At 37.9% G+C, this 16,538-nt stretch overlaps 1 protein-coding gene across 36 annotated transcripts in view; it reads left to right on the forward strand.

The window, feature by feature from the left end:
- HHLA2 (HHLA2 member of B7 family) overlaps window positions 1-16,538 on the forward strand; it is a 160,680-nt gene that overhangs the window by 118,638 nt on the left and 25,504 nt on the right. For all 36 annotated transcript variants that reach the window (XR_008624805.1, XR_008624803.1, XR_008624806.2 and 33 more), the window contains 5 exons: window positions 3,280-3,369; window positions 4,915-5,268; window positions 6,600-6,866; window positions 9,330-9,647; window positions 13,815-13,919. Coding sequence is in view for 16 of the 36 variants with exons in the window: in XM_055110250.2 (XP_054966225.1) it covers window positions 3,306-3,369; window positions 4,915-5,268; window positions 6,600-6,866; window positions 9,330-9,647; window positions 13,815-13,919 (1,108 nt within the window). In the remaining 20 variants the exon portion in view is untranslated. The remainder of the gene's footprint in view (window positions 1-3,279; window positions 3,370-4,914; window positions 5,269-6,599; window positions 6,867-9,329; window positions 9,648-13,814; window positions 13,920-16,538) is intronic.

A 16,538-nucleotide genomic window follows, 5' to 3' on the forward strand; every position in this document is an offset into this window, starting at 1 on the left:
GTAAGGGGAGAATTTTTTGTTTTTTCTCATGTTTCTAAGATGGGTGATTGGAGCATGTATGCCTATAGAATTGATTCAGGAGAGAGAGAGAGATCCTGATGATGTAGTAGAAAGGAAATATGATTGCAGGGACAAATTTCTTTCTTTTTTTTAAATTATACTTTAAATTCTGGGTTACATGCGCAGAACATGCAGTTTTGTTACATAGGTATACAGGTGCCCTGGTGGTTTGCTGCACCCATCAACCCGTCACCTACATTAGGTATTTATCCTAATGTTATCCCTCCCCTAGCCCCCCACCCCCTGACAGCCCCGGTGTGTGATGTTCCCCTCCCTGTGTCCATGTTCCACTCCCACTTATGAGTGAGAACATGCAGCGTTTGGTTTTCTGATCTTGTGATAGTTTCCTGAGAATGATGGTTTCCAGCTTCATCCATGTCCCTGCAAAGGACATGAACTCATCCTTTTTTATGGCCGCATAGTATTCCATGGTGTATATGTGCCACATTTTCTTTATACAGTCTATCATTGATGGACATTTGGGTTGGTTCCAAGTCAAAATTAAAAGAACTAGAGAAGCAACAGCAAACAAATTCAAAAGCTAGCAGAAGACATGAAATAACTAAGATCAGAGAAGAACTGAAGGAGGTAGAGGAACAAAAAACCCTTCAAAAAATCAATGAATCCAAGAGCTGTTTTTTAAAAAAAAAAAAAATCAACAAAATAGATAGACCACTAGCCAGACTAATAAAGAAGAAAAGAGAGAAGAATCAAATAGGCACAATAAAAAATGATAAAGAGGGTATCAGCACTGATCCCACAGAAATACAAACTACCATCAGATAATACTATAAACACCTCTACGCAAATAAACTAGAAAATCTAGAAGAAATGGATAAATTCCTGGACACATACACCCTCCCAAGTCTAAGCCAGGAAGAAGTCAAATCCCTGAATAGACCAATAACAAGTTCTGAAATTGAGGCAGTAATTAATAGCCTACCAACCAAAAAAAGTCCAGGACCAGATGGATTCACAGCCAAATTCTACCAGAGGCACAAAGAGGAGCTGGTACCATTCCTTCTGAAATGATTCTAAACAATAGAAAAAGAGGGAATCCTCCCTAACTCATTTTATGGGACAAATTTCTTGAATACAGAAAGGTGTGAGATGCAGAGTACAGTGAAGGGTTTGGCCTTGGATAAGAGCAGAAGGAGAGACAAAAAGAGTGTACCTAGATGTTAATGGGTTGGTTGAGTCAGTGATAGGAGGATGAGGGAGTAGCCATAATCAGTTACAACAATTATGAAGTAAGAGCATCAGCTGGAAAGGAGATGAGAAAAGGGAATGTCAGTTTCAAGAGCAGGTAGCAAATTTTGGAGTCATTCTAGGCAATGGGAAGATGAACCTCTAGCAAGACAATGGACATGGAATGTTTCAGGGTTACGTTAAACAAGGTGAATTTGAGTTAATTTTTGCTTGGAAAGAGACAGTAATTAAATTTCAAGGTTTTTTTTAATGGCATATAGAGGCAAAAGGTATTATTACATGTTTACATATTTTCATAGTAGAAAAATGAGTTTAACGATTACTTGTAATCTTACTCTTCTGAAATAATCATTGTGATATCCTTTTATATATTATACATGCAAATACTTCCATAGGAAGAAATATAAAGGTCTCAATTTTGATAACTAATACTATTTTGGAGCAGTTTTGACTTTACCAACTATCTTAGTTATTGCTCTAAGAGAAATAAAAACAATTGGACTCATAACTTTGTCATATTGCAAAAGTATTTCTATATTTTGTTGCTTTTTCCATTTTTATAGAGATAATAGAAAATGTACAGTTTTGTTAAAAGGCCTTCTTCCTAAGGTCGTGTTTTCAATAACTTTCTTATAGTCTTTAAAATGTAAAAATGAAATTCTAAATTATTAATCTACCAGGTTTTATTTTGATAAGATGTGATGAAGGAATCTAATTTTACTTTTTTAAAAAAATTGTTATTTTAACAGGAGTTACATGTGCAGGCTTGTTACATGGGTATATTGCATGATTAATTTCACTTCTTAAAATAGTTTCAAGTCATTCTTAAATCACATATCTCACAACAAATATAGAATATATTCTTGTAATAGTAGAGCTCCTAAATGGTATCTTTTTTATTTATTTTATTTTATTGTTACTTTTTTGAGACAGAGTCTCACTGTCTTGCCCAGGCTGGAGTGCAGTGGTACAATCTCGGCTCACTGCAACCTCCACCTCCCTGGTTCAAGCAATTTGCCTGTCTCAGCCTCTTGAGTAGCTGGGACTACAGGCACATGCCACCACACCCGGCTAATTTTTGTATTTTTAGTAGAGACAAGGTTTCACCATGTTGGCTAGGCTGGTCTTGAACTCCTGACCTCAAGCGATCCTCTTGCCTTGGCCTCCCAAAGTGCTGGTATTACAGGTGTGAACCACCATGCCCAGCCACCAAATGATAACTTTAAAACTTTCTTTTAGAGATTTTAAAACCAATTGTATGCTATTCTTTAAACAAGCTATTTCTTACAGTGTAAAAATTAACTTTAATCCTATCATCTGGGAAAATCAGTTACATTGTACTTGCTTGAAACTGTATTTTTGTGTATACACGTTTTGCCATCTATATTTTCTCACTTTTTTGAGTTTTTGAAACACGCTTTGTAACCCATGAATTTAATGGCTTGCACTAGTATTGGATATGTAAAAATATATTTTCAGGTTTTAGTTGTTCTTTATGTGTGATTATAAATAACATCATAGTTAACACCACTGGCACTTAATATTGAATTTAAATTGGTTTTAGTATTTTCTATCATAAAAGCAATGTGTCCATGTAGAAAGCTTTAAAAATAACAAATTATTATCCAGAGAACCACTGTTGCAGATATACTAAATCTTTATTCATTCAAGAGCCACGTTTCAGCACCTGTTAATAGCAGTCACTGCTTCAGATATGAAACCTGCTCTTCAGAGTTAACATCCTCATATACTTAGTCATATATCTTGTCAGTATCCTATGATCAGAAATGTGTATGTTTTAAAAAAGGAACCATGCTATTTAGAAATTGTATTGTAATCTAATTTTTCTCCGATAACCTATTAAGAAATTCCTTCCATGCCATTGAACCATCCTTTACAATATTATATTTAATGGCTATAAAACAATTATTCGTATGAATGTACCACTCTTTTCCAATTCCCTTTTGCATTTTAAATCCATAACGTGTGCACTTTACTTCTCTTTGATAGCATGACTAATATGTTCTGCACAAGACATGAAGGCACAGACAGCACTGTCTTTCTTCCTCATTCTCATAACATCTCTGAGTGGATCTCAAGGTAATTTCGTTTGTAATACAAGTGTTAGTTATTTGCATTATCAGATAGAAACATGAGCACACAATGCAAGGTGGCTATTTCCTCCATAGCCACAGCATCGTGAACTTTCCTAAATCATCAGTTAATCAGAAGCAAGGAACAGGCTGGAAGTCTGCATGAAGACTAAAAATTATATATATTTTTTCTGTCCACTCTGATTAAGACTCTTTCTAATCTGTTGTCTGCTACCAGAAGTAAGTTCACTGGAAAGGCAAGTTTGATTGATTGATTTTTTTTTTAAGTGTAAGCTTGGTACTTACCACTTGACAGAAGGCATTATCAGCTTTGCTAGGTCCTATGACAGGCATTCTTAATTATCCAGTGAAACATTAGAGGGGTTTAGCAGAGCAATTAGAGAGATCGACAGTCACTCTTTTCCTTTCCCATCTTTCTGTGTCTTTCTTTCAGCATAATGCCACATCCCTCTAGCTCTCTGCAGAGAGATTAAGTCTCTCCGAGGAAGAGAGGCGGGACATGGTAGGGTAGAAAGAGCCCAGAAGGGAAGGTAGAGGATAAAGACTGTGACAGAGCCACTTGGGCACCCAGTTCTTCCATCTTGGGTGGCCTGGGCCATGAGCCAAAGGAGTTACTCCATTGTCCAAAAAATAAGGTCCTTTGCAGTGCTAATATCTTAGAATCCATAGACAGGGCACAAGATCTACTTAAAATATTTTGTAAATCAAAGCAGTTAGATTACCTCCTTCAATGATAGGAAGTGTCTGGGTATATTTTCTTTGCAAAAATCTCTTATTCTGTTGATTTCATTTGCTTTTTGAAATTAACTTGTGAAGTTGACAGTGAAAAGAAAACAAAACAAAATAAGTAAATAAAGAGAATTGGGGATTAGGCTTCCAGATTTATCTCCAGATATTCCTTACCTACATTTTGACCAACTCAGGATATCCTGAGAGCAGTCTTAAACTCAAAGCAAATGAAAGACTCTCTTTCCCTTTTGGACTCCTCCTGCTCATGTCCTTCCCTATTTAGATCTAGTGTACAGATATCAGATTCCTGAACCCAGCATTGTCTTCTATGTGCTCCAAATATTTTCTTACCCAGTCAAGCTGAGTTTATTCCATTCTTTTAGGGCCTGCTGGCTGTTACTAGCTGGATAAACTAATTTATTGTTGCTATAGTAGGAGTTAAATGTGAATGTGTTCTGGGAATGAAATCCAATGGAGTCTTTTAACATACATGATTTCCAGGCCAGGATTGGAAGAGAGATAAGATTATTGATCAAGTGGGCAGCAAACCAGTGTTTCTATGCCTTGGGCTGTTACCAGTTCTCCCAGTTACATTGCATAAAACAGATATTCAATTAAAATTAAAACTCAAACACAGAGCTTCACAGGTTTGTTTCTAATAATCAGACAAGTGTTTTTGATTATGTGGTCTACTAATAATCAGGCTGCTAACCTAGGAAAGTTCTTCTGGGTAGTTCTGGTATAATCCTGAACAAGCACATAGCATTAATTCTCTTTATAACTTCTCTGCTCTTGACTGTAGGCATATTCCCTTTGGCTTTCTTCACTTATGTTCCTATGAATGAACAAATCGTCATTGGAAGACTTGATGAAGATATAATTCTCCCTTCTTCATTTGAGAGGGGATCCGAAGTCGTAATACACTGGAAGTATCAAGATAGCTATAAGGTTCACAGTTACTACAAAGGCAGTGACCATTTGGAAAGCCAAGATCCCAGATATGCAAACAGGACATCCCTTTTCTATAATGAGATTCAAAATGGGAATGCATCGCTATTTTTCAGAAGAGTAAGCCTTCTGGACGAAGGAATTTACACCTGCTATGTAGGAACAGCAATTCAAGTGATTACAAACAAAGTGGTGCTAAAGGTGGGAGGTAAGTGTGCATGTAAAGTTTCATGAAACAGCAATGACATCATTCCATGTTATTAGTAAGCGTCTTTTTCCTAATATGCCATGAGCTTCCTTCCAAGTCAATACATGGAAATCTACTTATTTTTAATGCACAGCAACTTGTAGTATACTAATGTTATAAATGATACAACTGTTCCCCTGTTGGTGGGTATTCAGGCATTTCCAGTGTTTTACATTACATGGTTGTGATGAACATCCTTATAGTTGTACTTAATACTGGGAAATAATCTGAAAGCAAAGTACCAGAAGATTTAAATGGGTTACTGATACTAGCAGCATAAGACTATCCACTTTCCCCTTAGTCTTATCAGTACCAAATAACTGCCAATATGACTGAAAAAATATTGAATTGCTGATTTAAATTGCATTTTTCTATATTATAAATGAGGTTAATTTTATATTATATGCTTTCCTTCTCTGTATTAGCTATATATAACACTATACCTATATAACTATAAGCCATTAATATAGTTAATACATACAGTTATATACAGTTAATATCACTCAGACAGAGCTTCATGGTGGTTATATTATACAGTTAATATAACTATATAATATATTAACTGTATTAATATATTAACTGTTGCTAATTCTCATAGTTACATTGAACCAAACAGGTATTAGATTAAAACTGAAGAAATTCAAAGAGCTTCATGGCTCCTAATTACCGGATTACCAAGAGTTCCTGATGATGTGCTCTGTTAATGATCAGGCTGCTGATCATTTATATGTAATATAGTTAGTATGCATTATAATATATAGAACAATTTTACATATAGATATATAGACACACACACACATACATGCAGTATTTTCTAATGGGTTGTTTTTCCCAGCACTTGTTTCTTTTTCTTCTGTCCCTTTTAGCTGCTTCAGACCTTGATTCAGAAATCACAAAATTATGTGTAAACAGTCAAATAGGTGCTCTGAGTCAGTATTTGAGGAGTGTAGAGTGCCGCATGAACTCTACTTTATAGACTTAGACATCCTCATTTTGGTTTTTCAATGAGGCCATTAGATTTCTTTTCCAGCTATGTTTCTAGAAAATTGAGATTGCTAGTTGCCACATACCCATGCCTGCTCTTTTTTTATTTCTTCTAGATAACCACACTATATCTTAAGGTTCTACAGAGGTGTTTGTTTGTTGGTTTGTTTTCCCTTTCAGTAACTGCCAAGTTTTGCTCATAAAATTTAGCTTTTCATTTCATGGATATTAAAAAGTATTCTGCACAGACGGCCTATAAAGAAGCTAATGATGGCAGTTTTTCATGTGCCCTTCTTTCTCCTATGTAGTTTTTCTCACACCCGTGATGAAGTATGAAAAGAGGAACACAAACAGCTTCTTAATATGCAGCGTGTTAAGTGTTTATCCTCGTCCAATTATCACGTGGAAAATGGACAACACACCTATCTCTGAAAACAACATGGAAGAAACAGGGTCTTTGGATTCTTTTTCTATTAACAGCCCACTGAATATTACAGGATCAAATTCATCTTATGAATGTACAATTGAAAATTCACTGCTGAAGCAAACATGGACAGGGCGCTGGACAATGAAAGGTAGGCTCCACAGGACTTTCTGTGTACACGTGCTGTTTCAAAGTTGGGGGGTAATGGGGACTGATTTGCAAAAAAAGAAAGGAAGATGAAAGAAAAGAAAGCAAATCCATCTGCAGCGGTTAGAAGACCAAGACCGAAGCCCTAGGGCTGGTTCTTCTGGCTGTATTACATTAAGCAATCATTCTTACTTTTGAGCATTAGTACCTCATTGATAAAATAGAAGTAATTCTTACCTTGCTATGTATTTATGAGTTGAATGAAAACATTTATGAAGTGGAAAGAAGCAAATCTATTCTTGAATATTAATGTATTTGTCAATGGCTCATCCTTCAAACAGGATTTTCTACCAGCATTGCTCTTTAAAAGATCAAAGGAGAAAGAATACTTGTCTTTCAGCAGATCACAACTTCCAATCTTACAATTAAACAAAATATTAATGAGTATTATTGTTCTTTTTAGTTTATTTACATAGTATTAGCCCATCAATCTTTATCCAACACCTCTATCACAACATGGTCAGTTTTTAGCACTCGTTCCTCTCATTTATTTGAACAGATCCGAACTCTGATCAATCTCTATATCCAAAACCTGTTTAATAAAAAGTAATTTGCTATCTCCATATCCAAGTCCAAGAAAATTTGTTTTCCTTTTTTTTTTTTTTTTTTTGAGATGGAGTCTCCCTCTGTCGCCCAGGCTGGAGTACAGTGGCATGATCTCAGCTCAATGCAACCTCCACCTCCCAGGTTCAAGTGATTCTCCTGTCTCAGCCTCCTGAGTAGCTGTGATTACAGGCACATGCCACCACATGTGGCTAATTTTTGTATTTTTTTAGTAGAGACAGGGTTTCACCATGTTGGTCAGGCTGGTCTCAAACTTCTGACCTCGTGATCCACCCATATCGGCCTCCCAAAGTGCTAGGATTACAGGCGTGAGCCACCGTGCCCAGCCTGTTTTTCATTTTATTAGTAACAAAGCAAAAATTTACTGTCAGTCTCCCTTATAGGGGGAAAATGGAGGTTATCTTTTTTTTTCAGGCTTCTCTTTCCTAGCATCTCATATTCTCAAAATGCTCACCAAAAATATACTGAAATTGTGGGTGATTCACTACATTTACATGAGTCCAGTGTTAAAGGCATGAGTACCCAATGTTCATTCTCCATCAGTCAGGCAGCAATGGAAACATGGGAAAGGGTTGCAAATGTTAATATTATAAATATTGCCTTTGGAAAATCCTAATTTCTCATGTTCATTTAGAATTGAGTGTCTTGAAGCATGAACAGTTCTTTAGGCTCAGTACTGTTTGGTCTCATTGAAAAGCTATTATGTGCCAAGTTTTGTTGCTCACAGACTGTGAACTTAAGAACATGGTCTCTACTGATTTCTGGATCCACAGCATCTAGTACAAATATAAAAATTAAACTAGGAACATAGCTTACAAAGGGAGTGATTAATTCTATTCTCTGTGGTTGGACATGAATGGGGTTGTCACAGAATATGTGCTTAAGAAAGTTGCATAAGGGTAGAATTTTAGAAGAGTAGTAGGACGTTCCAGGAGAAGAAGAATATTCCAGGTAAAAAGCACAGAAAAGTAAAATTGCCTGGATTTGTGGAATCAATGGATCAAGAGATGAACCTGGAGAGGGAGGCAAAAAACAGATGAAAGACCTTTTACACGTTGCTAAGGAGCTTGTTGAGTCTTGGAAGTAGGATAGATCAGAAGAGGGATTTGAACCATCAGAGAGGCCCTGGATTTGCCTTTTGGAAGGCTTACTTTGGCATCACTCTCCTGCAGGTAGACTGGAAGCCAGGTGAGTCTAGAGCCAGGGGGAACAGTCCATGACAGTCCACAGAGGTCAGCCTACAACACTACAGAACGGGAAGGACAAGATGGAGCTGGGTCTGGAGGGGCAAGCCAAGAAAATTCAGCAGTCTCTCTTCTAAAAGAGCTCAGTCCAGTGGGGGTTGCCTGCACACAGCTGGAAATATTCTTATATGCAGAAAAAGAGATTTTGTCTAGATAAAGAGATTAAGAAGTAGTGAGGCCATAAAAGTTAGAGACCACTAGGGAGTAGGTAGGGTAACAAAAGGGGTGTTCTGGGGAACACCAGCATTAGAGGGGCCAAGAGAAGGAGAACATTGAGTTTAATAGGCTAGTAACTGGTAGCAACATTCCTGAGTGCTTACTGTCAGGTTCTAAGAGTTAAAACAAGTATATCACCCCTCTAGCTGGCCCTGGCTTAGCCCTCCTTGAAGGTCTAAACTAACCTTGGTGGGAAACTTTAAAATAGTGGTAGTAAAACTTGTCTTTTAAGAAACCACAGTACAAATATAATTACTTTCCAAAAAGTTATTTCCAAATATATCAGTATTAGTGCCTTTGTTCTCTGCTTTCTAAGTGTAACTTAGAGAATTCTTTTGAAATGTTTATCTTCATTGATGTTTTCTTTTCTATTGTGTTGTTAGATGGCCTTCATAAAATGCAAAGTGAACACGTTTCACTCTCATGTCAACCTGTAAATGATTATTTTTCACCAAACCAAGACTTCAAAGTTACTTGGTCCAGAATGAAAAGTGGGACTTTCTCTATCCTGGCTTACTATCTGAGCTCCTCACAAAATACAATTATCAATGAATCCCGATTCTCATGGAACAAAGAGCTGATAAACCAGAGTGACTTCTCTATGAATTTGATGGATCTTAATCTTTCAGACAGTGGGGAATATTTATGCAATATTTCTTCAGATGAATATACTTTACTTACCATCCACACAGTGCATGTAGGTAAGTTGCAAGTAGGTTTGGATAACGGGTTTTGGCTGTAGCATTAGAGGTTTGTAAATATCAAACAGAAAATTAGGTTGACTTTTCAAGAATACATTGATACCCTCTCAAAATATAATCCACAGGGATATTTCTGGTTAGGATGTCGATTACCCTCCCTCCTTCAACCACACAAAAGTCCTGTTTTGAAAAAAAAAATTACTCCCACAGATTTCCTTTCAGGATTTTGGGGCTTCAGAAATGAGGAGGAAACACATTTTGATGACTCCATGCGCTGAGCATCTTCCATTTCTGCTCACTGCTGTGCCTAATATATACCTTAGGCCTAGGGTTTGGGGATTCAAGGCTAGAGACACATTAGGAAGTTACAATCGGGGTCCTGAAGAATGCTAGGAAATCATGGCAGTGTCTATGAACTTGGAAATAGTCACCACACAATATTTGAAGCACCAAGTATATATTCCTAGTTCAGTTCATTTTTACCTCTGTTGATAGTTCACTGCCAAAAACCATTATCTAAAATATTTCTAGTCAACTAACCATCAAGTCATGGAATATATACTCATGAAGCTGACCTTCTAGGTGAGCTGGATGGTCCCACCCTTAAACTATCAACTTCACATCATGGCAGACCATGGCAGCTCTTTCTGTCCTTCAATAAAGGTATTTGAACCAGTGGAACTTATGTTTTAGAAATATTTCTATCATTTCAATTGTGAAAATTAGGAGGAATAACATTTGAAGTTTTGGTGATTCTATGTAGTGAGATTTGGAGACAAGAGCACAGAGTTGTCCTTTAGGTTATGTGATCTTCAAATACTTGGAAGCTTCTGGACATTGAGTAATAACAATCCCTTTGTAGAGCTGCCACTTTGAGAGTAGAGAATGAAAAACTGGGGCTGCATTTGAAGCTCCTATTTTTCTCCAAAAATAAAAGTGTCCGTTTTATGTAAAATACAGTTAAGCCTGCAATCTATTTTTAAAAATGTTGCCTCATGTTGGATTAATTTTGGAGTGTAAAAAAAAAATAGTCAAGAAGAAATGTCCTAAAGACTACATATGGCCTGTCTTCCCACCCAGAGATCTAATTTTCAGTTCACACAAAGTGAAACATCAGGACCATTCCATCTCTGACAAAAGAGTATTTTCAGAACCTCTCATTCTCAAATAAATGTTGGCCAGGTGGGGCTGGGGGAGGGTGTGCTCACCCTTCCCCACGAGGAAGAGGACTTGGCAGGAGCCACCCCAGCAGGCCAGGGAACAGGGCAAACAGTCTTGGTACCTTAAATATCATCCTTTCAAGGATGACTTTTCCATTTGTTGCCTTTCCCAGGAGGTGCTACAACAAGATGGGGGGTACTTATGATTCCTCGAATCTAGATCTGCTCAATTAAGGTTGCACCAAGCTGAATGGAATTAAATAATCCTTGCTAAGTTTTGCTGCTGAATCAATATGTGACCTTGGGCAAATATCCTTACAGATGGGGGAACCTGAGGGTCACGAGTACAGTGAGAAGTAGCTATACCTTGTAGGATTTCCTTTAGGAGGAAGAAAAATGCATATGAAAACCCTGTAGAAAGTCAACCTAACATTCCTACTTAATCTCTCCTTTATAGAGGTACAGTAGTCCCCCCTTTCCTTGGGGGATATGTTCCAAGACCCCCAGTGGATGCCTGAAACTATGGACAGTACTAAACCCTATATATGCATTCCCACATGGTACGAGGATTAATCTGTCCTTCCATGTTTATGCCTTGGTGCCTCATTCACACTTCTATGAATACAGGTTCTATTGGGCATCTTCTTCCAGCAGAGCTTGCTTTCATTGCAATTAAAGATTTGCTTTAGATGGAAATGTGGCTGTAGCTTCTTCATCAGCAGACACAGCCTCTCCAGTAATTTTTATATTTTTCAGTCCAAGCTGATTTCTAAATCTGTGTAGCCATCCTCTACTTGTAGTAAATGGCCTGTTTCAAGGGATCTCTTGCTGAAGTCTTCATATAAGCCCAAAGCTTTCCAGTGCAACATATCATCAACCAGAACACATTTCTGTTCATGTCTTCCACCCTCAAATTTAATGCCATTTCCATCTTAACTCAGCATATACAACACACTGTGGCCATAACTGTTGTAGTTTGAGATGTGACTGCAAAACTAACACGAATTTTCTTCTTTCTTTCTTCACAATTTTACAGATAGAAGATTCATTTTCACCATAGATCTCAGCAACCTCAATATATGATTTTTCATAAGTCAAGGGCTTTGTTTTAGTTCAAAGAAGCACTTTATGGCTTCTTTTTGGTATATCCAAATTGCCAGCATCACTACTCTTGTGCTTTGGGACCATTCTTAAAGAAAATAAGGGTTACTTGAACACAAGCATTGTTATACCATGACAGTCAGTCTGATAACTGAGATAGCTAGTAAATGATTCATGGGGGTAGTGTGTACAATGTGGATATGCCGGACAAAGGGCGCAGTCACGTCCCAGGTGGGATGCAGTGGCGTGACACAATATTTCTTCATGCTACTCAGAATGGCACACAATTTAAAACTTAAGAATTATTTATTCCTGGAATTTTCCATTTGGTTATGTTTGGACTACAGTTGACCATGGGTAACTAAAACCTCAGAAAGTTAAACCAGGGATAAAGCGGACTCCTGTGTGGAGTTTCAGAATGACACAAACAGGTGGAGAGATTAATATTTTATTAGTTGTAAAACACTATAGTATGTTAATAGAAAATTACATTTTTTATGTAAACAGAGGTATTCATTCTAAAGGATAGCCACAAACATTTTCCCCCTGAATTGACCTTTGTGCTCTAATGCTTGCTGCCCTCGTTTTAGCAGAACATAGACCATAAGGTTAGCAGGGTTCTGACTTTGGTAACCCCGGGTCTCTGGAGTCCCCATTTCCATTAATACTAATTTCAACAATTCTAGTCCTGACCAAGATGCTGGAGAAAGTTTAGGCTCCTCCAGTTATTTCTGAGGAGCTCCAAACACTATCAGCAGGTCCTCCTTTTCTGCAGTTTGTTACACAAAGTCAACCACTGTCTGAAATTTTTAAAAGGAAAATTCCAGAAATAATGTTTTAAATTGTGTGCCATTCTGAGTAACATGATGAAATTGCATGTCATCCCGCTCCATCCTGCCTTGAAGGTGAATCCTCCCTTTGTCCAGCATATCACATCGTGAATGCTACCCGCCTGTTAGCCCTCCTGGTAATCAGATCTACTGTCATGATATCGCAGTGCTTGTGATCAAGTAACCCTTATTTTATTTAAGAATGGCCTCAAAGCACAAGAATAGTGATGCTGGCAGTTCAGATACACCAAAAAGAAGCCGTGAAGTGCTTCCTTTAAGGGAAAGCTCTCAAGAGGAAAAAAGAGCCTATGTCGAGGTTGCTAAGATCTACAGTAAGAATGAATCTTCTACCTATAAAACTGTGAAGATGGAAAAAGAAATTAGTGTATAGTATGCATAGGGTTCAGTACTAAGGTTTTAGGCATCCACTTGGGGGACTTGGAATGTATCCCCCAGGGATAAGGCGGGGACTACTGTGCCTATTATCTCTGTGGTCACCTGCCACCTCTAACTCAAGACCAGGGCTTCTACTCATCTCCTTTTAACACCTCTGAACTTACCACTGTTCCCTTAGGACCCTGTCTTCTCTAGGCCAATGGCAGACTGCACTCTTACTTCATCCTCCAAGGTGAACACTGGGCTGAGGCTAATTTATGGACATAATTATTCCTTTATAAAAATGTGTTGTTTCTTATTACAGTATAAAGCAATAGAAACTGAAAATGCATAATAGATGTATTACCTCTCCAGTTTTCAGATTTTTCTCCCAGCTCCCCCACCTCCACCAATCTCCAATAATATTATGGTATCTGTAGGTTTCCCACAATAGATACACTGAGACTAGGAGATATTTATGCTCAATACAAACTCTCCTGTCCAGTCTGGGCTCTTGGCTTTATCCTAAAGGACGTTTTTATTATGCAAAGTGTTTTCATATGAATTCAGCCTCCTACCTGTAATGCAGAAATAACTAGTTTTTAAAATAGTAAACATACTCCACCCTTACCCACCCACACATTTCTTATCTGGTAATTTTTCTTCCAGTTCACAGACTTTGTTTCTCCTTTTTTTTTTAGAACCGAGCCAAGAAACAGCTTCCCATAACAAAGGCTTATGGATTTTGGTGCCCTCTGTGATTTTGGCAGCTTTTCTGCTGATTTGGACAGTAAAACGTTGCAGAGGTAATAGAAGAATTTGGGCTCTGCCCCACGTGTTCCACATCACGTATATTAAAGATAACATGGGAATACATGCCCAAACAGCTACTGGGCATGTAAATTGATCTGAATTTTCTGGAATGTCATTCACAAAATTCACCCAAAATCTTTTAAAATGCTCCTACATTTCCACCTAACCATTCTACTTCTAGGAATTTATCTCACATTAAATGAGCAGAGGTACACCAAACTATATACAAGCATATTCACTGCAGCACACTGCTATTGCCTTTAGGTTTCCTACTATTTTCAATAAATAATTGGGAAATTAATTAAAGATCATACTTTTTAAAATTTTAATCTAGTATTAAAATGATAACCAGGATGACTTAATCATCCTGCATTGAAAAGTAACTGGAAAGAAAAAAGCCAAAGTTTTAAGATGTTGCCTTTGGAGTGATAGGACCATGAGTTCTTCCTTACCCTCACACCTCAGAAGGAAGCCAGATACCTCCTTAAGCCCCTGGGCTCTGCCTGTTCTCCCTTGCTCTGAGTTTAGTCAAGGTTGGTGCTCTGATTGAAACTGCATTGTTCTTTTCTTATGGTCATTTCATTTTAATTGTTGTTCAATTAATCTTTTTCTAAATTTTAGGCAAAAAATCTTACCAGTAATTTAAAATATCTTAAGATGCCATGATCATGGGAAGTACTTTTAGGGAATACTTTCCTAAAGTACTTTGCTTTTAGTAACAGAATTTTGAGCTAGAGAGCATCTGGGCAAAACTTAGATCTAGTTGATCTCCACATTTTACAGATCAGGAAACAGGAATCCAGGAAGTTAGCTTAAGTGCCAAGTAGGCATGTGAAACAGATTTAGGTGGATCATTTAATATCACCAAGCCAGCTAATGGTAGAGGCAGGTTGAGGCCCCCAGAAGCCCTCCCTTATTCCATTATCCCCCTGAGAAGGCTCTGGGTGTCCTGGGAACTTGAGATAGGTCCTATGTCTCTTTTATCTGTCCTTCTGGTTGATATTTGGCTGTTGCCCCTGCTGAAGTTAGGAGATTAGGGTTATAGCAGAAACTGTTATTGAAGATACAGTTTTAGGGGCAATGGAGAGCAAGCATTTCACCAATTCTAGCCCTGTGATCATTCGTACTAATAAGCAGGATAGTTCCTGTCCCTTGGCTGGCCAGATGGAGTAAGACCACAGGCAGTCTAGCTTGTCCACCAAGATCAACCGTTGACCTAATATACTGATATTTGTGATTGGATTACATTCAAATTATGGGAGGTGGTGCTACATCCTACTCAAGAATGATAGTTTAGTTTCTTTAGTGGAAGTCTGCATAAGTCAGTTCTCAACTGAAAACACATGGCACACTCAAAACTGGATAAAGAACTTATGAGACAGTATATTCATGGCTGGGAGCACCCGAATCACTAGCAAACTTAAACTTGAAGGGACAAGGACAGAGAGCAGTTCCCAAAACTTGGAAGGAGAGAGTCACGTAAGATTAGTTGCCTTGTAAGGAGAGTGACTTACTTCTTTTTTTTTCTTTCTTTCTTTTTAAGTTCTGGGATACATGTGCTGAACATGCAGGTTTGTTACATAGGTATACATGTGCCCTGGTGGTTTGCTGCACCTATCAACCCTGTCATCTAGGTTTTAAGCCCCACATGCATTAGGTATTTGACCTGATGCCCTCCCTCCCCTTTACCCTCATCCTCCAACAGGCCCCAGTGTGTGATGTTCCCCACCCTATGTCCAAGTGATCTCATTGTTCAATTCCCACCTATGAGTGAGAATATGCGGTGTTTGGTTTTCTGTCCTTGTGATAGTTTGCTGAGAATGATGTCATCCATGTCCCTGCAAAGCACATGAACTCATTCTTTTTTATGACTGCATAGTATTCCATGGTGTATATGTGCCACATTTTCTTTATCCAGTCTATCCTTGATGGGCATTTGGGTTGGTTCCAAGTCTTTGCTATTGTGCATAGTGCTGCAATAAACATACATGTGCATGTGTCTTCATAGTAGAATGATTTACAATTTTTTGGGTATATACCCAGTAATGGGATTGCTGGGTCAAATGGTATGTCTGGTTCCAGATTCTTGAGGAATCGCCACACTGTCTTCCACAATGGTTGAACTAATTTACTCTCCCACCAACAGTGTAAAAGCATTCCTATTTCTCCATATCTGATCTCTAGCATCTGTTGTTTCCAGACTTTTTAATGATCTCCATTCTAACTGGTATGAGATGGTATCTCATTGTGGTTTCGATTTGCATTTCTCTAATGACCAGTGATGAGGTGCTCTTTTTCATATGTTTGTTGGCTGCATAAATGTCTTCTTTTGAGAAGTGTCTGTTCATATCCTTCACCCACTTTTTGATGGGGCTGTTTATTTTTTTCTTGTAAATTTGTTTCAGTTCCTTCTAGATTCTGGATATTAGACTTTTGTCAGATGGGTAGACTGCAGAAATTTTCTCCCATTCTGTAGGTTGCCTGCTCACTCTGATGATAGTTTCTATGGCTGAGCAGATGCTCTTTAGTTTAATTAGATCCCTTTTGTCAATTTTGGCTTTTGTTGCAATTGCTTTTGGTGTTTTAGTCATGAAGTCCTTGTCCATGTCTAT

Source organism: Pan paniscus, chromosome 2 (assembly GCF_029289425.2).
Source record: "Pan paniscus chromosome 2, NHGRI_mPanPan1-v2.0_pri, whole genome shotgun sequence".
In the NCBI taxonomy this organism is placed as follows: Eukaryota; Metazoa; Chordata; class Mammalia; order Primates; family Hominidae; genus Pan; species Pan paniscus.